The 23211-nt window shown below is 54.1% G+C and overlaps 1 protein-coding gene and 1 long non-coding RNA gene across 2 annotated transcripts; one reads left to right on the forward strand and one right to left on the reverse strand.

Annotated features, from left to right (window-relative positions):
• Positions 1 to 339: 339 nt before the first annotated feature.
• CD5 (CD5 molecule) lies at positions 340 to 19682 on the forward strand. The gene is made up of 11 exons (XM_077861840.1): positions 340 to 566; positions 9367 to 9405; positions 11991 to 12302; positions 12728 to 12790; positions 13058 to 13402; positions 15400 to 15693; positions 16341 to 16466; positions 17184 to 17237; positions 18069 to 18188; positions 18729 to 18820; positions 19271 to 19682. Exons 1-10 carry the CDS (start codon positions 473 to 475, stop codon positions 18815 to 18817), a joined length of 1536 nt encoding a protein of 511 aa, XP_077717966.1. The 5' UTR covers positions 340 to 472; the 3' UTR covers positions 18818 to 18820; positions 19271 to 19682.
• LOC144292108 (uncharacterized) lies at positions 6611 to 12642 on the reverse strand. Its single transcript, XR_013359616.1, has 2 exons — positions 10837 to 12642; positions 6611 to 10620 (listed from the first exon to the last, which is right to left on the reverse strand). It is a non-coding gene; the product is annotated as an uncharacterized LOC144292108 (long non-coding RNA).
• Positions 19683 to 23211: the final 3529 nt, after the last annotated feature.

Below are 23211 nucleotides of genomic sequence, written 5' to 3' on the forward strand. Positions count from 1 at the left end.
GCTTGTTGGTAAAATCCCAATTCACCCCCGTGAAGGGGAGACGCGGGTTTCATCTGATTTTTCAACACTATGCCTGTGGCAAGAACTGGGTGGCACCCTCACCTCCGGCTCTCACCTCCCTGCACAGCTCGGTGGGGGCCATTTGGGCAGGTCCCCCTGCCTGATGGCCTTGTCCCCGACCCCCTAGACCCCTCCGGCCCACCCGTGGGGCCGGGCCTTCTCCCTCCCAGCAGCTGGGGCCTGTCCTGGCGTCAGGTGGTGGTAGGGCTACTGCCCCGGCCCAGGAAGCCAGGGCTGCCATTCAAACTGGGGCAGATGGTTTTACCAGGAGGAAGTTGACGGTTCGACTTCAAACACAGGTGACGCAGGCCCTACACCGCCTGCTTCCCTGTCGTACCCTGCCCTCGCCTGCCCGCCCCACCCCCTCCTCCCCGAGAGGGAGACTCAGGACCAGACTCCTCTCACCCACGGGATGCCGAGCTTGCCAAGGCTGAGGCAGAAGGAGGCTGCGTCCATGGGGTTTCAGCAACCACCGCTGGCCGCCCTGTGCCTGCTGGGGGTGCTGGGTGAGTACTGGGCTACTGGGACTTGGGATGCAAGGGAAGAGAAGCCGGTTCTCGCCCCGGTCTGACACAGGCCTATATGTGACCTCTCTGGAGCATCAGGAAGGGTCGGGGCCACCCCACTGGTCCCTTCCATCCCTTTACCACCCCCCAGCTCTGCTTCTTTCTTGTACTGCGGAGGTACTTCCTGCACCTTCCAGGTGGGCCCCATGCTAAATCAGACTCTCAGCCTAGAAACCAAGTCATCCAGCACCCCCTCTAGCGCAAGCTTCCTCTGCCGTGCCCCCACCCGCAACGGCACTTGGAGCGTCTGGCCTTTACCTAGATGCGCCCAGGCGTACGTAGCTCACTGTCTCCTGGGCAGTTCTATGATGCTCTGAGCACACGGGGCCAAGGCACAGAGGGCTGCCTCTGAGAACGCAGCTGAGCATGAATCGGACACACACCCTGAGTCCACAGTCTCCAGCTCTGTCCCAGAGGAGCCCCAGGAGGCTGGCCAGCCAGGGTGGAGTGCACCCTGGGGCTGCTCTCACTCAGGCCCCAGATGAAGGGCTTCAGAACCGGGACTCCAAGGCTGTGCAGGAGCACCCGGGCCTCTGAGAAGGTGGCCGGGGTAAGGCCAGGGGTGGCTGAGCCTGGGGCCTCCTGTACAGCAGAGGGGAGTTGGTAGAAGCTGGCGGTCTCCCCATTTATGATATGCAGAGGTGAACTGGATGAGGTCTGACCACCTCTCAAGGGCTTGGAGGGCACTGTGGGCAAGAGAGATGCCTGACCGGGGGAGAAGGAAGTGTTACGGCTTCCCAATTTTCAGGGAAAGGACCCAGGGGCTAGGACCTGCCTGCCTGTTCAGGGAGCCTCAGTCCCTCTTAGAGAGGCTGGTGTGTAGTGTGAGCAGATGTGAACGTGTGTATTTAAATATTTGTGTGTGTTTCCATGGGCCAGACATGTCTCCAAATGTAGGTTTACCTTCCGTCCGTGCATGTGATGATGGCACAGGTGCACACATGTTCACACAGCTCTTCTCACATGGACCCACGAGAGATACCGAATGCCGTCTGTCCCCAGGGCAGAGGCCTAGAGATAGGATCCTCCCAAGGAGCTGCGACCAGGGAGGCTGCCAGGCTCCCCGCCGAGAACGGGAATGGAGTCCTGTTCTCTGGGGCTCCCAAGTGAAGCCCATCATGGGACCAGTTTCCTGGCCAGATCCAGCAGCTGCCCTATCCCAGCAGAGCCCAGAGTCAGGGAGACTGGAAGGCAGCACCTTCCCCGGGGGGTTTGAGAACCATCTGGAAACCCAGGAGCTCATGCTTTCCGGTGTTTGTGTGAACTGGTAGATAGTGAACATTCTCACTGTTCGATGGATCACAGCTTACAAAGTACCTTTAAAAGCTACTTTCTTCTGTAAGCTTCACAACAGCTCATGAGGTTGGTGGGCCCATTGCCCCCATTTCATAGTCAGGGAAACTGAGTTCCAGAAGAGCCAAGAAGCAAAGCCCAGGGCACAGCAGCTAGTGAGCAGCAGGGCCAACTCCAGCCCGGCACTCCTGCTCTCATGGAGGCCCCCTGTACCCTAAAAATACAGACACGCCAAAGCCACTCCCACAAATAGAGAAATGGCTGCAGATCACAACTACCTCCTGCAGACATGTCCCCTCCAAGGGCAGGGTTGCTGAGGGCTGGGGACTCCTGGCTGGCCATCCAGATTGTGACTTGGGGACCTTTGGGGCACACAGATACCCACGGCATGCCTGGGTGGTGTGACAGCTGGTCCCCTCTGTTGCTGCCCTCAACCCCAGCCTGCCTGGGGCTCACCTGGTTGGATCAATGGTGTGTGAAGACAGCCCTGAGGGTCAGGCCTGGCCACCAGGACTGCAGAAGCCAGCATTGGGGCAGGACAAAGTCACTGAGAGCATATGTCTCACAGAGATTTGTAAGGATTAAATGAATTGATGAATGTAGAGCTTTTAGCAGGAATGCTGGTTTAGAGCACATAGTAGGTGCTCAGTAAGCACGGATGGTCATAGTAGTTATTACTCTCATCATCACCAAGGTCAGAGTCCGGAGGGAACAAAGTGAGGTCGGACCTAGTAGAGAGTCTTGCCAGACGCCAGCCTGGCCATCGAATCTCCTCTCCCCAGCCCTCTTACACGGGTCACTCACACCTTCATTTATCCAACTACGAATATTTATGGAGCATCTGTTATATGCCCAATGCTTGTAAAGCATCTGGGATCATAGTAAACAAGACGGGAATCCTTACCCTAATGGAGGAAGCACCCGAAATAGTTACAAATTCCTAAGCATTGTGGTAAGTGCAGTGAAGAACACAAGAGCAGGTGGGACCCTGTGGCCAACTTCCCTGAGGAGCATGCCCAGTCCAGGGGCTGCGTAGGCAGGGAGGGCCTCTCGGAGGAAGTGACATCTCTTCTAAGACACAGATGCAGGAAAGAGCCAGCCAGGCAGGCAAAAGAGGGACGTGGTCCATAGGGGTTTGCAAGCGTACACGCAACAGGCAGGGCAGGCCCGAGAGGGGCTAGGCATCCACAGGAGGCAGAATTTTCCAGATTGGGGGTCATACTGTGTATGTACTATGTGTTCATCATGCGCCAATGAGGTCTTGGTAACACCCCCTAATCAAACACATTCCCATTCAATGAAACATGAATTCACACACTAAGAGAGACTCATTAAAGGCTGCAAATACCCTCCTGCCAAGTGTACTAGAAAAGACTTATGGTTTAGGGTATTAAGTTGCAGATGAGGGATTATGGCCCCGGGTCACTTCCTCCATAGACACTACCATCATCATCATCATCATCATCATCACCATGTCTGGTTCTCACAGGCCCCTGAAACGCCCCTCTCCCCTGGGACATCATTGAGACACATGTGGTAGGGACAGGATGGAAAATCAGTGGTGGCTGGCAGAAGTGCAAAGGGTCCTGCGCCACCACAGATTCCCATGGAGACATCCAGAGTGAGCCCTTCCTTCCTTGGCCTCAAGTTCCCCTACCTGTACCCTGGGGTGAGCAGGCTCCAGGTTCTCCCAGTGGTAGATTCCCACAGGACCCTGTCAAGTCATGGAGATGGGGTTTCTTGTCCTGACTCTACCATCAGCAAACTGTGTGACCTTGGGCAAGTTGCTCAGCCTCTCTGAACCTCAGTTTGTTGATCTGAAAAGGAGCATAAGCATGGGCACTTCCTTAGGGTGCTGTGGGGGGAAACACCTTTGGGATATAGGAAGCTCCGAACAAAATGAAGGTCTTATCACTGTCACAGTGGAGATGCGTACGTGGCATTAAATACGTGCAAATAGCAGGCACCAGTGAGAGAGTGATGACAGTTTAGACTGTGACAGCTGTCCTGCCTGGGATCTGTTCATATCAACAGGTCAGTGCAGGGCCCGTGAGCAGGCTTAGAGGTCTGAATCTGCTGTTCCTTCTGTGGGTGCCAGTCCCCAGGCTTTTCCTGGCATAAACTCAGCGACTCTCTGCATGTTTTGCACACAAAAAGACTCCCGATCAGAAACCAATCACCTCATCTGGTATTCCACCGAGAAACAGAATTGGGGGCCTCTGCCATCTGTTTCCCTAAAGCCTTGATACAGACTCAGGTTAGACACAGCTCCGTTTCAGGAAAGGGGGTTTCTGACCTTCTAATCAGCCTCTCATCAGAGGATGAAAGGAAGAAAAATCCAAAACGCCGCCCCCCCCCCCCAAAAGGCAGTCCGACCTGTGGTGTTTGCTGTGAATTGATGAGATGTTTGCAGACTATTAGAGGGACTTGTTGTTTATGGAAAAGCTGGAACATCTGACTTCCAAACCTCACTAAGTCCATCCATTTCCCGATCTGGGAAACAGGGTGACAGCAGCCCCTTGCAGCAGGGCTATTGGGAGGATGGGGGCCAGGTCCCCCGTGCCGAGAGCTTGCCCTGGGGTCTGCATGAGGTAGGAGCATCACACATGTTCACTCTCACTGCTCCTATCAGACATGTCCCAGCCCCTCCCTGGGACCCTGCTGCCTTGTCTCCACTTCCCAGTACATGGTGGTTGCAAAGGCAGATGTTCACGGGCCCCAGGAGTGTCGGAGTGAGCCAGAGGCTGGCCAGCCTGGGCCAAGTCCTGGCTCTGCCGAGTACTGCAAAGTAGAACCACCAACACGAGTCCATAAACGTTCTCCAGCAATTCCAAAACCCAAACAACGTCTGCAGATCTCTGGAAAGTGCCTTTGGTGCCGATCCTGACCTGAATGAACGGGATGCTATTTATAATCCTGCACATCCCATATGGCATGAAAATTCATGTCTCTCGGCAGAAACCATCATGAGATTGAAGCTGGAGCTCTCCAGACACAAGGTGACAGCAAGGGGCCTCAGGGGTGCTGGCAAACCAGATCCCACAGGTTGCTGCATGGGAGCTCTTGGGGAGGTAGCCTGATGAGGCCCGAGGATCCTATTTTCCAAAAACATTTCACTCTTGGGATTTTTTTTTTAATTTTTATTTATTTATGATAGTCACACACACACACAGGGAGAGAGAGAGAGAGAGAGAGAGGCAGAGACACAGGCAGAGGGAGAAGCAGGCTCCATGCACCGGGAGCCCGACATGGGATTCGATTCCGGGTCTCCAGGATCGCGCCCTGGGCCAAAGGCAGGCGCCAAACCGCTGCGCCACCCAGGGATCCCGGGATTTTTTTTTTTTTTAAGCCAAACAAAACACAAAGAAACCTAATTTTTAAAAGTTGACTGAAAAAAATTTTAAGCAGCATGCAGAGCCAATAAAACCAATCCACGGCCTGATGCAGCCAGCGGTATCACACAGAGAACCAAAGTGAGAATCACTGAGAATGTTGGGGACGCAAGAGGACCAGGCGGGTAGGAACGAGGGTGCCTACCCTCTCTGGGTGCCTTCTGGAATGCACGGACTTCTCACAGAGATCCCGCCGGTGCAGGTAGGGTCAAAATGACTAAATTTCTGTAAATGGGGAGATGAAGAGCGAGGCCAGGAGAGTGAAGATGCCTTCTCACATTCTCGGGCTTTCTCGGCCCTGAACTCCTTCTGGGCTCGGCTCCGAGGGGAGGGGGCAGGGGAACGAGGAGCCTTTGGAGGATTCTCGTTCCTGGCCCCAGCTGCTAGGCTGCGATTGTGGATGGCAGGTTAGCAAAGGACACCATGCTTCATGGTCGCCTAGGGTCTCTGGGCCTCTGGTTGCGGATTCTGCAACCCGCTAGGCCTCGCTGCAGCCCCGGAGGGTCTCAGAGAGAACCTAAGTGTTATCTGCAGGGTTCCAGGGAAGGAGGCTCTTGGTCAGACCCCTGTGAGGAGAAGCTCAAAGAATGGAAATATGTCGTGGACAATGACAACCTAAACATATCTCTGGACAGACAGAACGAAGCACCTAGAAGGCTCTGAGGCAGTCACACGTCTCACTGTCCACTGGTCCCTGGCCCTTGACAGCCTCTGAGATACAGCAGGAAGAGCAGAGAAGGCTGGCCCAAGAGGAAGGTGAGGGATCGCGGGGTCTAACTTTCTCGTTCTACAGTTGAGGAAACCACATCCAGAGAGGGCGAGTGACTTGCCAGGACCATAGAGCAAGTTCACGGAAAAGTCTCCCCACAGCGTGTTTCACTAACTGAAGGAAATTCCAAGTTCATTCCTGTTCATCACATCTGCACACCATGAACGTGCAGTAAACTGGCAAAAGGAGGAGTGACAGATGGCTTGGCTTTGAGTCCCAGCCCCAGCAGCAACCTGCTGCTCAGCATGTTAGTTCATCTTTCTCCACTTCTTCATCTATAAAATGGAGATCAAAATAATGGTGCCTACTGGCGCACTTGGGTGGCTCTAACGGTTAAGGATCCAACTCTTGGTTTCTGCTCAGGTCATGATCTCAGGGTGGTGAGATCAAGCCCTGCATCAAGCTCCGTGCTCGGTGGGGAGTCTGCTTGAGGATTCTCTCCCCCTCTCCCTCTCCCTCTGCCCATCCCCTTGTTCGCACACACTCTCTCCTCCTCTGTCTCTGTCTCTCTAACATAAATAATTTAAAAAAAAAAAACCCAATAGTGCCTACTTCATAGAGCAATGAAGTTTGAGAGAGGCAACATATACAAATGCCTGGGTAAATGTGAACTCTTAAAGTGTTGCCAGGGGGATCCCTGGGTGGCTCAGCGGTTTAGCACCTGCCTTCGGCCCAGGGCATGATCCTGGGATCCCGGGATCGAGTCTCGCATCAGGCTCCCTGCATGGAGCCTGCTTCTCCCTCTGCCTGTGTCTCTGCCTCTCTTTATCTCTCTGTGTCTCTCATGAGTGAATAAATAAAATCTTTAAAAAAAAAAAAAGGCAGAGCCTGAGCTCTGTTTTATAAAAAAATAAAAAATTAAAAAAAATTAAAGTGTTGCCAGTGGTGATGATGGGGATGGTAAGGCTGATGGTGATGGTGGTGAGGCTGATAGTAATGGTGATGGTGGTATTGTTGTTGACGGTAATTTTGATCATGGTGGTGGTGATGGTTAGGCTGATGGAGGTAATGATGGTAGTAATGGTGATGGTGATGATGTGATGGTAGTGGTGGTGATGATACTGGTGGTACCGATGGTGACAATGATGGTAGTCACGGTGCCGGTGGTGCCGGTGATGGTGTTGTTAATAGTAGTAGTGATCGTGATGATAGTGGTAGTGGTGATGATGGTGGTGATAGTGATGGTGGTGATGGTGACAGTGATGGTGATGGTGAAGGAGGGATGAGCCAGGAAATGCTGCTCCACTGAGGACATCAGGCACCCAGAGGGAGGCAAAGTGTGGGGATACCTAGATGCCCTTCCTCAACAGAGCATTTTGGGAATTTTACTTGGTTCTCCAGCTTGTTTAGTCTTTCCCAGAAACATTCTCTAAGGAGGGCCTGGGCCATCCTATGTGAGATCTACAAGAATGGTCTGGTCTGGTCCCTGCCTCCAGGGGCTCCAATGTCTGGAGACTCAAAAACCAGGGGGACAGGTTCTAGGCCGTGTTCATCTCTGCATCCCCAAACTTGGCACTGGGAGACACAAGCAGGCAGCAGAGAGCACAGGTTTGGAAGGCAGACTCACAGTTTGAATCCAGGCCTTGCCAGTTGCTGGCAGTGTCCCCCTGCACAGGGCATTCTCCTTCTCCCAACGTCTACACCATGAATATATGCAACTCACACCATGGAGCTGTGTGGAAGGTTAACAATGGAATCTATCAGGAGCCACCCTGAGTGCTGAGTACACAGCAGGTGCTCAATAACTGATAGCTGCTATCAATAATGAATTTTGACTATGGTGACTTGGGGGGATATGAAGGTCTTGCGTGGGCCCTCTTCCCTGGCTCTCCAAGCATCTCAGGCTGGCAAAGCTCCCCCGTGGACCTGCCATCCTCCCCAGGCCTGCCCCAGGCCCAGCCAGCAACACAACAGCACCAGCAGCCCTGAGCACCAATGCCAGAACATCACAGTATGGCGCCAGCATTATTCCAGGGAGTCTTGACTGTGGGCACGTCTTCCTTTAAAATTCTACTACCAGCTCCAAAACACTCAGGCAAAAATAAGCTTTTTAAAGCACACCTATTTTCTTTTTTTTTTTTTTTAAACACACAGCAACAATTTCTCAAAAGCAACTGAAATGGAGTCATTTCCCCTCTAAAGTAGTCACCCTGACTGTCCTGGCTGCCAATCGAGAAGCAAGCCCAGGAGTCATAAGGTGGAAATCAGAACATCTACTTCATGGCTGGCAAAGCTGAGCCGCAAACATGGGACGGGGCTCCGAAGCCACGCGAGCGTGCCACCCTGGCCCAGGCCCACCCAAATCCAGCGTCCTCCCCCAGCCACAGATGAGCCAGCCACAGGCCGCTCTGTGACAATCCCTTCAGTGAGCCAGCTTACCTCCCACTCTGGAGTCAGTCGGGGCTGGGAGGAGGCCGGACTTCTCAAAGGGCCCCCGTGGCTATTGAACAGGCCTGGGCAGGAGCCATGCTAGAGGGGAGGCCAGGTCCCCGACCCACCATTAACCGGGGCTGTGGTCTTGACTCCTTTGAGCCACCTGGCTGCACTGTCTTGGGCCAGCCCCTCCATCTCTGAGCTTCGACTTCTCCTCTGGAAGCTGAGCTATTTAAGATGAATTGCCCTCATTCTTACCCTGCCTTGGGGATAACTAGAAAGTAGCAGATGATGTCTGGGGTTCTCATGTTGGGTCATTTCTCCGGTTCTCTACAACTGTGAGGCTCAAACTTTTTCAGATTGAAAGCAGTGCTCACGACAGTTTTACACTGCAGCCAAATGCACAAAGCCTCATAACCAACCGTGTATTCTGACATTCTCTATTCTGAGCCATTTCGTTTTGCAAAAAAAAAAAAAAAAATGTGATGGTTGCATTACCACATAATTTTTAAAAATCAGTGGCTGCAAAGCTATATATCACTGCAAAGGGAGAGCACGAGGAAATGTTGAGGTGGGCGGTGATGGAAATGTCACCTTGACTATGATGGTGATCACACAGATCTCCGCATGTGTTAACATTCATAGATCTGTGCACTAGAGGAAAATTCATGTTACTGATGCTCATTTAAAAAGTAAAGTTTTAAAACAGGGGAAAAATTGATAGTTGCAGCCCATTAAACTGGTTTCGTGACCCACCTGGGGGTTCTGATGTGTAGTGTGACATTCCCTACCCCTGAGCCCGACGTTTGGGGGGATGCAGAAGAGGCACTGCTCAGGCTGTGGGTGGGTATGAGGCGGGATGGGGGGTAGGAGGGAGGCTCCACTTCCTGACCCTCTTTTCTCTTTTCTACAGTCACTTCCTGCCTCGGGGGGGCCCACTGGGAGGACTCAGGTAAGGAAGAGACAGACAGAGGTCTGGAGCAGAGGGTGGTGAGGGGACAGGACTGTGATTCCATCAGGCTGTAGGGGGACCTGCCAGAGTGAACTCCACCCCAGAGAGAGAGAGAGAGAGAGAGAGTGAGAGAGCGTGAGCCCCAACACATGCAGACCCGCACATCCACATACTCGTATACACATTTAGACGCCTGTGCACTGGCAGATGCCCTGGATGGCCATAAAGCACCACCCGCATGCTCATTATCATGATAATTATTATTATGACCCACTCACCATGAACAGAAAACATAATGGCCCATAAATGCTCCCTGCAAAATCCTGTTTCCTACTTAGTCCCTGCCAGATTTTCCCGGTCAAATGCATTTGCAGCTGAGGCTACAGAGAGAGACTGCACGAGGTTGTAAAGTGTGCTGCACGTCCTCCCTTCACAGTTGGACTTTAAGAGGCTAGTGTTTCCCAAACAGGGCTTATGGGACATGTTGGATAAGAGGCAGACAACACCATCCCTCACTGGAGACTGATTGTGTGTACCAGCCTAGGAAAGCCTCTGAGAAGTCCTGCCGTGGAGAAATGTGTTTGATATTTCTTAATACAGCAGTTCCCAGACTCATTTCACCCCAGACTTCACTCTTTCACATTTCCTGAGATCACATCATGCTGAATGTTTTTTGGGAGAAATGTGGCTAGACAGTCTTATGAAGCATGCAGCCAGAAGGAGCCACAGGGGCCTTGGCGGGTCCTGTCCAGAATCTGGAAGCCTGCAGTGGCATCTTAGCTCTGAGCTCTAGCAAGTGACTTGTCCTCTCTGAGTCCCAATTTCTCCACCTATAAAATGGGGAGACCATCTGTTCTCTGGTGAGGATTCAGCGAGTCGGCTCACCGGAGGGAAAGCTGCAGAACATTCTGCCAATGTCAGGTGCTGGACAAGCCCTTTTTTTTTTTTTCCAATTTAAAGATTTTATTTATGTATTCATGAGAGACATAGAAAGAGGCAGAGACACAGGCAGAGGGAGAGGCAGGCTCCATGCAGGGAGCCCAGTGCAGGACTCGATCCCAGGACCTGGGATCACAACCTGAGCTGAAGGCAGACGCTCAACCACTGAGCCACCCAGTGGTGCCCCAACAACCCCTCTTTGTCTCAAACTGGTATAGTGACCTTGCCAAGCCCTAGCCCTGGGCTCTGATTCCCAAGCCCAGAAGAAAAAGTAGCCTCGGGATCCCTGGGTGGCGCAGCGGTTTGGCGCCTGCCTTTGGCCCCGGGCGTGATCCTGGAGACCCGGGATCGAATCCCACGTCGGGCTCCCTGCATGGAGCCTGCTTCTCCCTCTGCCTGTGTCTCTGCCTCTCTCTGTCTCTCTCTGTGTGACTATCATGAATAAATAAATAAAATCTTTAAAAAAAAAAAAAAGAAAAAAGAAAAAGTAGCCTGCCTAGAAGTTTCCAACCAGGGAAAACCTCCACCTCCCAATCACTTGGCAAAGCTTTTTACACGTAAAATCAATCAATCAATCAATCAATTAATTAATTAATTAAATCTTGAATAGGTAATACAGTTGCCTGGCTTAAAATTTTAAAAATATAAAAAAACCCTACAATGATGAATCTCATTTCCATTTCTGTCTCTCATCTGCCCAGTGCTTTCTGCATCCTAACACCCCAGGTAACAACCACGTATATCCCTGTCTTGTCTCTCCTTCTGGAATCTCTGCAGATACAAATATATTTCCTTCTTTTTGACTTCATGGAGCTTTATAAAATCATACCAGTCCTACTCCTACCTATGATCCAACAATTCCACTCCTCAGTATTTTCCTGAGAGAAACGGAACACGTGCCCACACAGACAAACATCAGCTTGTGAATGTTCCACACAGCTTTGTTCACAGCAACCAAATGGTGGCGTAGCCACACAGTGAGACATTCCACAACAAAAAGGAAGCTGGTACATGCAATGATGCAGAGAAACCCCAAATGCCAAGGCGAGGGAGTCTGACGAGAAAAACAGAACAACAGAAACAAAAAAACACGCTGTGTGATTCCAGGTACATAACATTAGGGAGGAGGCAAAACTTCTCTCTAGCAACAGAAGCAGATGAGGCTGGATTCAGGGAAACCGACTGCACATGGGCATAAGTGAACTTTCCAGGGGATGGTGGTTCCAGAAAGGCATGCCTTTGTCACGTTCCACTGAACAAGGGCTCTTGCAATGAGTACACATGAGTAATGTTTCTGTGTCTAAATCCTACCTCAACAAAATTGATTTGAAAAGTCAGAAAGAAAAATAAAAACAGGCGACAGGCCCTATTTCTATGGAAGCAGAATCTGCATGAGTGGAGCAATCCTGCTGGACGGTAGGTGCTGAGCACCCCTTGCCTGCTGCTCTGAGTTCCCCTGGGCTCTGAGGTCTCAAGCCCCACCCTCTGGGGCCTGATTTTGGGGGGACCCCAAGAGTCAGGGAGCACAACGCTCACAGGAGCCAGGAAGGCAGCCCCTGGGGCAGAAGGTGGCCTGGCTGAGGGGGAACCTGACTGGGAAAGAAGAGGACTCTCCCCCCCCACACACACACCTCTTTGACCCCCAGAGTTCCAGGTGAGACTGAAAGGCTCCAGCTCACGGTGCCAGGGCCAGCTGGAGGTCTGCATCGGGAAAAGTTGGTACACAGTGTCCAGCCGGAGCTGGAGCTGGAGCCAGAGCCCAAACCCCTGGGAGGAACTTAGGCTGGCCTTGAAGCTCTGCCGGAGGCTGGACTGTGGGGAGGCCTTGGCCATGGCCTACTTTCCTGCTTTCAACAGTCCCCAGAAACCGATCACCTGCCATGGACGCGTGGGGTCCTTTTCCAACTGCAACACCAGTGTGGCAAGCCAGAGCAACCCCCTGGGCCTGATCTGCCAGGGTGAGTAGCCAGCAGCCCCGGTGAGGCTGCCTGGGGCCTGGGATCTGAGGCTGCAGCAGGCAGGTACAGGGGCATTCCTGATTTATAACAACCCCCCCAAAAATACCTTGGTGGGGACCTGGGGTGGGGGGTGTTGGCACCTGTCTGGTGGGATCAAGAGGCCAAAAACCTGGTTCTGCCAATTGCTAACATTACTGTCTCCTCTTAACCTTCGTTTTACCGACAGTAAAATGGGCTGGTACTGCCCACCTTGCAGATTTAGAGACAGTGTGTAGGACAAGTGGCACTTAAATCATAAGTTCCAGGTCTTTCTCTAAACCGTCGGGTTTGGGCAGCCCTCCCCCAACCTGCATCCTTCCCACCCCACCATCTCCAGCCCCCTCCCAGGGCTCCTGCCCCTCCCTCACCAGAGTATCTCATTGCAGAGCCACCGAAGACAACACCTCCTCCCACGAGCCCCCCACCCACAACCACTCCAGAGCCCACAGGTAAGAGGATTCTGAGGTCCCTGGGGCCAGGGGGCTAGGTCTAGCAAATAAAAACACAGGATGCCCAGTTGCATTTGAACTTCAGGTAAACATGACGAGGTTTAGCAGAAGTATGCCCTATGCAGTATTTGGGAGCTCCCCACCCCCCACAGCTGTTGGCCAGTCTTTCATTCGTCTGTGTGTTGGAACCAGAGAGCCTGGAGCAAGGAGGACCCCATTGCCAGCCTGGCAGTACTCAGACCCGCTCCCCTCTTTCTCCCTCCACAGCTCCTCCCAGGCTGCAGCTGGTGGCCAGGCCTGGGGCCCTGCGGTGTGCTGGTGTGGTGGAGCTCTACTACGGCAGCCTGGGTGGTGCCATCAGCTATGAGGCACAGGACAGGACCCAGGACAGGACCCAGGACCTAGAGAACCGCATCTGTGCCGCCCTGCAGTGTGGTTCTTTCCTAAAGCTTCTGCCAGAGGCTGAGACAGCCAGGACACAAGATCCAGGGGAGAACAAGCCCTTGCCAATTCGATGGAAGATCCAGAACATGAGCTGTGCCTCCCTGGAGCAGTGCTTCAGAAAAGTATCGCCCTATGAGGGCAGCCAAGCTCTGGCCATTGTCTGTTCTGGTGAGTGAGACTCAGCGAGGACCCAAGAGGTGCCCCCAGATGATCAGTCAACACCTGTTCCTGGAAACCCCTGTGGGTAGCACAGGGCCCTGGGCACCATGCAGAGCAGAATGGGAGGGAAACAGAGGGCAGGATGGGGTGGGGGGAAGCTATACTCACGCAAAATAACCCAGAACAAGCCCAGATGCACTGCCAGCTTGGCTGCGGCTCGGTGGGAGATCAACAGGACTTTCAGGATGAGGCAAGGTCTCCTTGTGGGTTTGGGGGAACAGAGGAGAGAAGGCTCTTTAGGTGGGAATTAGGACTTGTGCCAAGGATCAGAGCAGGTGGAGCACTTGGAGGGGACTAGCCTTGAAGGAGGGGAGTTTGCAAACCCCAGAGACAGAGGAGGCTGGAGCAATGGTAACAAGTGGGAGGTTGTCCCACCCTACCCCCTGCACAGCGGGCAGAGGGAGACCAGAGCAGGTCCCCAGAGAGCTGCTTGCGGAGGCTCCTACACAAAGACAACAAAAAGACTGGTGAATCTGGTGTGGCTGAGGAGAGAAGACCAAGGAGGATGCTCTCGGGGACCCCCAAACCAGGATCCCTGGGGAAATGGAGGAGGAAGAGACTGCAGGTCAGAGTAAGGGAAGGGGTGGGTTCCCATCACCAGAAGGGTTCTAGTGGAGTCCAGACTATACGAAGTCCGACTTACCGAGCATTTCCTGGGTGACAGGGACCTTCCCAGGAGGGTCATTCATTTTCACAACAGCCTGAGGAGCTGGGCGCTATTATTATCCTCACTTTACAGATGAGGAAGCTGAGGCGCAGAGAGGTTACATTTCTTGCCCAATATCACAGAGCACTAGCTGGGATTTCTACTCAAGCCACGTCACCCCAGAGTCTGTGGTCCCAGCCTTGGCTACCCAAAGTGTGGTCCTAGACCAGCAGCACCAGCTACATGAGCTGCTTAGAAATGCAGATATAGTGGTCCAACCTAGACCTACTGAATCAGATGCGCATTTCAGCAAGGTCCTCGGGGTGTGTGTGCAAAGATCTAGGAAGCCTTGCCCTGGACCTCTGGGCTACCCCGCAAGCATACCACCCCCACTCCCTCTGCACCCCGCAACCACCCCCTAGCCCGGTGGATGCCAGGTATGAATTAGTGAAACACCACCTCCTCCAGGTAGGAGCGGCCCAGCGTCCCCCACCCAGGGTCTCTCTGGGCCTGATGGCCGGGTGGATAGTCTGGTTCTCAGACCCACTCGCCACTGCCCTCCTGCAGGCTACAACGTGCAAAATCAGACCCAAAAGGGCTCGCCTTTGAAATTCTTTTTCTAAGTAGAAAATTTACTAAGGCCTTTTAGATGGATGTTCTGGAAACTGGCCAAATGGGTGAGATCACAGCCCCCTCTAACCTGAGCACAGGTGGGCCTCAGCTGTGCACCCCAGGCCCCACCCTGGCAAGCAGAAATGGATTCAGTCTCTGTCAAACCGAGTCCTCTCGTGAAAGCCCACCCCTTGAGGCTGGGCAGCAGGAATCCTGGGTTCTGTCCCACCCCTGAAGTACCAGGACCCGGGGCAGGAGCTGTTTCCTGTCACTAGGCCTCAGTTTTTCCTTTCTGAAAAGCCCTCCCGCCTGGCCAGGGATGGTTCTCCAAGGTTAGAGGACCCAGGTGGAGCCTGTTTCTCACAGCTCTTCTTTCACTGTCACCTGTGCGGGGACTGAGTCCCTCCAGCGGCTGCCGTGAGCATTGCCCTCTCTCGGCATCTTCCCTGAGAGCACCCATGCTGTCACATCTCAGGATAGAGACGCCAGGGAAGGAGCTGGATGGGGGCAATGCCAGAAGATGCCAGAAGGAGGGAAGAACAGACAGGAAGGCGACCCCAGCTCCCCACGAGCTGGGCTCTGCCATGGCCCCCTGTTGGCCAGCGACACGGGGCCCCAGTAGCCAGGCCAGGGTAGGCTAGAGCTCCCCCAAACCTTTCACCTGCCCTCCACTGCTTCCCCTCTCCAGGTTTCCAGCCCAAGGTGCAGAGCCGCCTGGTGGGGGGCAGCGGCTTGTGTGAAGGCTCTGTGGAGGTGCGCCAGGGCAGGCAGTGGGAGGTCCTGTGCGACGTCCCTCGGGCAAAGGGCACGGCGCGGTGGGAGGAGGTGTGCCAGGAGCAGCGCTGCGGCAAACTCAACTCCTTCCGGGTGCTGGATGCCACCGAGAAAACCTCCCACGGGCTCTTCTGCCCTGAGGAGAAGCTGTCCCAGTGCCACCAGCTTCAAGAGAGAAAAACCTACTGCAGAAGGGTATTTGTCACATGTGAGTTGGCCACAGCCTACAGTGGGCAGAGGGCAGTGCTGGATTTTCCCTTCTAGGACCTCACCAGTGAGTGTGCTTCTGAAGGACAGGCTCCAGGCCTAGACAGAGGCTCGGAGTCCTAGAAAAGGTTGGAGAGGTGGCAAAGGGGGGTGGAGGGGGGCTATTGTGCTCAGACAACAATGAGCATGAACCATAAAGAGGAGATTGGTCATAATGGATAAGGAGCTTTCCTTCTGTCTTCTAGTCTTCCAGGATGGAAGCTAGAAGAGCAAGGGAGAACTGGTCATTGAATCACGCATAAAAGAGAGGAAATAGATGAATGGAGGGCTGAACGGGTGGACCGATGGGTGGATGGCTCTTAGCATACGATGGCAAGGTGATCACTTATAAGCAGCTGGCAAAGGGTAGAAAGTGAAATAGTTGATAACAAGAGTGGCCAGTGATAGCTGGAGGACAGGTAGGAGACAGATGAATGGGTAGCAGAGAGTTTGAGAGACAGGTGGAGAGGCCAGTAGATAACTGCCTTCTGGCACATGCTGGTGAACTGCAAGGAGCAAGGGGTGGGGGGTGGGGGAGCCAGCGGCCTCCCTCTGAGCGGACAGTTCCCACTTCCCAGCCAGGATCCCCCTGACCTCTGCCTCCCCCAGGCCAGGACCCAAACCCGGCAGGCCTGGGCGCAGGCACCGTGATGAGCATCGTCCTGGCCCTTGTGCTCCTGGCAGTCCTGCTGGTCGTGTGCGGTCCTCACGCCTACAGGAAGCTGGTGAAGAAATGTAGGTGCGGGCGCCCCGAACCCCCTCACTTTCAAGCCCCTGTGGGGGGGGGGGTGTGCAGGAGAGCATCTGGGCTTCCCTACCCGGCCCACCCCTCTCCCGCCGGTGGGAACAGAGAGAGAAGCAGGAATACGGTGAGCGCTGATTGGCGCACACCTGCCCCCCCCACCCCAAGCCGAGGCTCCAGGTCTGGGTCCAGGCCCGGCTCCAACCCCAAGCGACTGCCTGCCGGGGCTGCTACTGAGCCGCTTCCTCCCTGAACCTCAGTTTCTTCATCTACCTGATGGGCGAGGGCGCGCCTTGTGAATGTAGGGGGCTGGTATCCTTGCCTTGCAGAGCTCGGAGCAAAATTATGCAGAGACTGGAAGTGAGATTAGAGAGGCCAAGAGAAGACCGGGAGGTGCACAGTGTCGGCCAGGTCCCTCCTGCCCTCCCAGGCTTAATTCTGGTTCTAAGGCCCCGTGGTTGTTTCTCCTGGACAAGCAGCCCCCTCAACACGCCCCTTCACCCTAGATGGGCCCAGTCACCCTCCTGAGCAAGTCAGAAAACTGAGATCCCGAAGGATTTCAGGGGGCAAAGTCCAGCAGTCTCTCCTTCAGCTGCGCCTGCTGCCTCCTGCCTCCCCCCCCACCTTCCCCCACACAAGTCTCCCCATCCTTCCCTCCCATGATCCCTGCCCAGCCTCTGCCTCATGTGCCTTTCCTGTCTGTCACCCAGTCCGCCAGAAGAAGCAGCGCCAGTGGATTGGCCCGACGGGAATGAACCAGAACAGTAAGTGTTGCGGAAGGCAAAGTCCTCCCTCAGCCCCAGCCAGTGTCCACAGGGGGTCAACGGCTCTCTGCTGACCACCTACGAAGCCAGCAGCTACTTTAGGCCTCTGATCTCCACCAAGTTCATCTAAGGTGGGACTGTGGTCAACAGGGGTCAGCAGGTGGTATTCCACCATCACATAGATTCAGAAATCAGTGAGGTAAGCAAAACGAGGCGCGGCTCTTTATTTCAGGACTTACTAGAACCGTATTGGGCATTTTTGCAAGAAAGGTTGTCCAAGCTCGTTTTCTCATGGAACAATTTTAAAAGGCCAATTTTAAAACATTTTGTAACAGCTAGCCCATCCCATACCCTCGTTCTTCATCCTCTGTCCCTCTAGCCACAGCCAGACCACCCTAACGGACAGAACCATGGCCCTTCTCCCACTCCATGTTCTTCCTTCCCTTTTGCAAATCAAGGTGTGCTGTGAAGTCTCTTTTACAATATAAAGCCCCTCAGCTCCAGGAGAGGAGGGACTGTATCTGGCCTATCACCTGTGTTCCAATCCCTGCCTAATAAATACCTGATGAATGACTAACTGACAGCTGAAGGCCCACCCTGCCAGATTGCTGGCCAAACCCAAGCTGCTCAGGAAGTCTGAGTCCCCGCAAGAATGCACCTGCTCAGGAAGAAAGGAGCAGAGGGATGCAGTGAGGAGGTGTGGGTGCCCTTGGCCTTTCCCCCATCCTACAATGGAAACAAGAAATCTCAATTCCGGGCCCCTGTTGGGGAGGAGGAGCAGAGGAAGACAGAGCAAGAAGGCTAATGACACCATCTCCTGCATTTGCTCAGTGTCTTTCCATCGCAACCACACGGCGACCGTCCGGTCCCAGGTTGAGAACCCTGCTGTCTCACATGTGGAGAATGAATACAGCCAGCCTCCCAGGAACTCCCACGTCTCTGCTTATGCAGGTAAGCAGCAGCCAGGCTTCCAGGGTGAAGGCAGGCCGGAGCACAGGCCACACCCAGACACAGGATGCCCCAGGGGAGTGGGGGCTCTAACTGCCCTTTGACAGTGGTATGAAACAGATCCGGCCTTAACCGGCCTCAGCTTGTCCCCCCAGAGACCATGAGCCACTCAGCTAGAGAGAATATGCCGAGATGCCATTAAACCACAGCACTGCTGTGACCTAACAGGCCTGTTTCTCTGCAGGGCCTTGTGGGCCAGATGGTAAATGAGGCCCCTTGGATCCCTTGCAGACCTGCAGGAGGCCTGAATTGAATGTTCCCTGACTGGCACTAACAATTAAGCCCCCAGGGAGCCCAGAGTTCAGTATCATTAGTGAACACCGGCTGATTTTTTATCAAAACAGATACAGGACTGTCAAGCCACCCACCAGCTCCTAAGCCCCTGTGATCCTCAGACCCCATGGGGCCCTGGGCTCTGAGGGGCTCTCTCTGTGTAGCCTGGTGGGGTAAGCCTGCTGCAAATGGCCTCTTTTCTTTCTGCAGCTCTGGAAGGGGCCCTGAATCGTGTTTCCACCCAGCCTGATAACTCCTCCGATAGTGACTACGATTTACACGGGGCTCAGAGACTGTGAAAGGTGAGTTGGGCTCCCTGGCCGGCCCCCTGGGATCCCGGAACAGCCCTACAGATAAGCCCTGGCCCCTCAATTCCTCACCTCCTGCCCGCCCTGCCCATCCAGAATGGGGGCATCTGTACATCTTAACTCTCATAGACAAAAAAATATATATATAAACATCCACTATATTGGTAATGGGGGCTAATTTGGCAATAGTAGCAGAAGGATGGTCAACCTGAACACCTCCTCCCAAACTCCATCTCAGAAGGCCGCCCAAAAGAGCCCCTGAGAATTTCCTGATGGACTCACACCCCTGTGGAGCTGCCAGCAGGAAGAGGTAGCCCCTGGCCCAGAGGGACAGCCTCTGTCCCTGTTATCAAACCGGGGGCTTGGGGCCTATCCCTCACCTCCCTGAACCTTCTCTAGGGTGCAGGGTTTCCTCCTCTGACCTGTTTCCTTCTCTCCCCACAGAACCAGGTACCAAGCACAAAACATCAAGAGGCAGACCTGTTTCCTGAGACGACTCTGTATTTACTGCCTGGAAATAATTTCTGCCCCAGCTAGAACATGGACGCAGACAAGGGTGCTTTCGGACATATCCTAAGTCCCTGGAGCTGTGGGCCGCCGGAACCTGGCCCAGTGAAAACCCCCAACACAGCTCGGCTGCCCTTCCGAGTTGAGCATAGCCCAGAAACAAGAATCCCCCAACCCTCAAAATCAGACATGTGGGGAGCAGCACCCGGAGGAATTGGTTCTGAGACTCTGACCCCAGTGAGGAAGGAGCTCCCCTCTGAGCCGGGATAGGGGAGTGCAGGGGAAACCGGTCCTCTATTGTATTTTTAATATGTTCTTTGTAAATAACACTTTTTCTACTTCCTGCGAACTAGAGGGCCTCCGCTCCTCAGTCGAGGGTCCAGCTTCTGGACCCTTCTGGGGATGCTGGCAAGCCTGAAACAGAGCCACTCAGCACAGCAGGCAGCCACTGCCTGACACAGGGCCCAAGCACCCTCCCTCTGTGGCCGCCCCTCAGCCCCTCACTCCAAGCCCTAACAGAGAGCACCAAATCTCTGGGACTGCTGGCTGCCAAGCCCCAAGGCACCATGCCACCCCAGGGCCCGTGAAGAAAGGGCCAAAGAAAGGACCTAGCAAATCCGAGGTGCGTGGGGGTTTGGTTTTGCACAGCACTTTAAAGTTCAAAGCCAAAGTGGTTTCAGCCAATCACAGTTAACTTCCGAGCCGAGAGGCAGAGAACAGGGCTGGACGTTCGTGGAAGTTAAATCATTCATTCTCCCAATGGAAACTGTCTCTACTAGTCACTGTATCTAGACACACACATTACGGTGTGATGCTGGGATGTCCTTAGTGAGGAAGGAAGGGTGAGTGAGTGGGGACATCTCACAGGAGCTTGAAGATCTGACCACCAGGTCAGCCCTTGGGCACCAGTTCCCTAAGAAGGCGTCTTGGGTCTGGGGCCTTCCTCCACATGATCTGCCACTGTCTCCACTGACAGCAACAGTTCTTCATGGCCCAAGCTACAGAAGCCAACCCAGGAAGAGCAATGGGGTGTTACTAGAAGGATATGGGGTAGGGGTGTTCATAGAATCAGGGGATCTGAGGACAGTAGCTTGCTAGAAGAGTCTGGTCAGCTCTCTGCCAATACCTTCCAACCAGGCCTCCTGTCCTCCCCTGCTTGGGACCCAGAGTCCCAGGAGAGCCCAGTGGCCAAACCCGAGTCTCGGATCTGCCCCAACCATGCTAGGGATCCAGAAACAGGGGCACCCAGTCCCCTTCCTACACTCAGCAGGGGTGAGGGGCTGCTCAAAAGGGAACTGAGGGGTGGCTTTCAGGGAGGGCCGTTGGGGAGCAAGAACTCCTGTCCCCTCAGAGGTCCTTCAAGCTGGACTAGGGATCAAGTTGACCTGAGACAGGTGAACAGGAGAAAATCAAATTGAATAGAAGTATGTACAGAGGATCCAAGCAGATGTGGAAACTGCAGAGACAGGCCCAGAGATCTCCAGGTCATTCTGAACTAAGAGGAAGGGGCAGGGCTCTGGGACTGCAAGGGGAAGGAATGCACTTCACAGAGCACTAGGAGGCGGGAGTGTTCGGTAATGAGATGTTTGCCCTGCCCTATAGATGGGTCACTCAGGTGCAAGTGATCTCTAGCAATAACACTTATTCTGGAAAGACCTCCAATATAGATTCTTCTGTGCAGTTAAAGGAGGGCAATGGTTTCTTGTGAGCCCTGAGCCTTGATTGCCTTTAGGTCAAAATAGTCCGTGAGCCAAAGTGGCGCATCTTGGGGAGGCATGCCCTCGGCCCCTACAGGGCAGAGGCGGTGAGGCACCCTATGTCTCTACCAGCACCTTTCTTGATTAAAGCTCTTTACTCCCTAGCTTGCCCACCAGGCATGACCCCAACACGACCATGGCCAATTTAACCCCCTCCCCCCAAAAAGGAGCTGCGTTGAGGGGTCTCTTTAGAAAGCTTTTCCCAGTGGTGGCAGGCCTGGGTGGTGCACTCCACAAAGGCCTGTTTGGTTAACAGTTGAATAGGAACCATCTTGGCCTTTCGTCAGGCTCTGGCCTTAGCAGGAAGGATTAGCCCACAAGGCCTGGGCCGCCTCCCTCACCACAGAGTATGCTGAGCTGTGGCCTGGGCCACCTCAGATTCAACCTCTTGCCTTATGGCCACCTGCCAGAGCAGAGTAGGGGCCGCCCCTTCACCAGGGAGGGGAGTGCTGTATGTCCCCCCCACTCCACAACAGCCCATTTCCCTAAATTGTTACCTGCATGATCGGCCAGGGGATTGGGGGGCATGAGAGTGTGCAGCCTGACAGACTGATTCAAGCACATTCTCCTCCTTTTGTGTAAAGGAGACTGAGGCCCTGATGGGAAAGCTCACTCGGAGTACCCAGTGACAAGCCTTGCTTCAAAGCCGTCATGCCTCTGGGATCTGGGAGTCAGATTCAGGATAGCCAAAGGGACATTTCAAGTGGCCTTGCCCCAGCTGAATCAGCAAAATGTCCTTCTCACATAAGCTAGGAATCACCTTGAGGCTCTAAACTTGGTGCTTGGGGTGTGTCCTTGGGCAGCTGGCTCTGCAGGCAGGGACCCACTGGGGTCTGGGGGAGGGCGCCTGGTGATTCAATGTGGCAGATACAGGGGTGGGAAGAGGCATCCGGAGGGCCTGGGGAGAAGGGAGAGCAAGGAGCAGAAGGATGCTCATGCACAGATGACCAGCTGAAGCATCTCTCCGTCGAGCCATTTCATAGAAAGTGGTGGTTCCTCTGGCAGCCCCTTCATGCACCCCGCCACCTGTCCTTAAACCTGGACACGTGCAAGGCGCAGAGTTCAGGAGGGGGCAACAGACAGTAAGAAAAAAAAAATTGACTAAAGCCCAAGGATTCTCAACATGGGCTTAGATTTCCCAAACTTTCTTCCAGACTCAGTCCGGAAGAAAGTTTGGGAACCGGAAGACTTCTGACACCACATGGCATGGTGGAGGAACCCCTGCAGCCAGGTCAGCCAGCCAGGTGCCAGACCTGCTCCCACCCCTCCAGGCTTTGAGACTGGTCACTGGCCCACCCACCCCCTGCAGTCTCCTCCCTTGCTTAAAATTGGGGATCAAAGGGCTGTCGAAAGGCCCCGACAAGATCAGGCATGTATTCAGTGTATTCAGTACTGGCAGTCCAAAGCACTACTGCACGCTGTCCACAGGCAGCCTGTCCATGTCACTTTGCTGGGCAGGAAAAGCAGATGGGCTGACTTGAGAGTCCAGAAGCCTGGCCTCCTGACTCCCCCAAAGCTGCCCTTACTGGTGAGAGCAGAAGACTCCCTCCCAAGCCTCATGATAGAATCAGCTGAGCTCAGGGTGGGTTAGAGAGGGAGTAGGCTGGGTGGTGCGAAGACCACTGGGCTCACAGCCAGTGGCCCGCTGCCCCCTCTCTTTCCGTTTATAAACTGTATGGGAAGAGCTGGCCCTGACCTGGTGGCATCCTGGCGTTTCATACAGGCAGACAGCAGGTGGCGCAGATGCGGTGCCACCCTCGCTAGGCTGGGCCCCGCACGCCGCCTCGTGGGGGCCGGCGGACTTGCATGGCCCAAGCTCGGCCCAAGAAGAGGCGAAAATGCAGGTCCCTGCGTGAAAACACCTAAGATTTTGGAAAACCCAAGTGCAGGAGAAGAAAGGGAAAGGTCGTAAGAGCCAAGCCAGGGCCAAAGGAGCAGGGGAGGGCAGGAGCCCGAGAGGATACCCAGATAGATGAGGCTTTGTGGACCTGATCAAAGAGGCCTTTCAGCAGAGCATGATCCTGACGGTTTCCACCCCCCACAACCCAACCCAGCCCCCCAACCCTCCCCTCCAGCAGCCACATCTTTACTTCTCAAACCCCCTGGAGCCACAGCACGATC

The sequence above is a fragment of the Canis aureus genome, chromosome 21 (assembly GCF_053574225.1).
Source record: "Canis aureus isolate CA01 chromosome 21, VMU_Caureus_v.1.0, whole genome shotgun sequence".
NCBI lineage: Eukaryota > Metazoa > Chordata > Mammalia > Carnivora > Canidae > Canis > Canis aureus.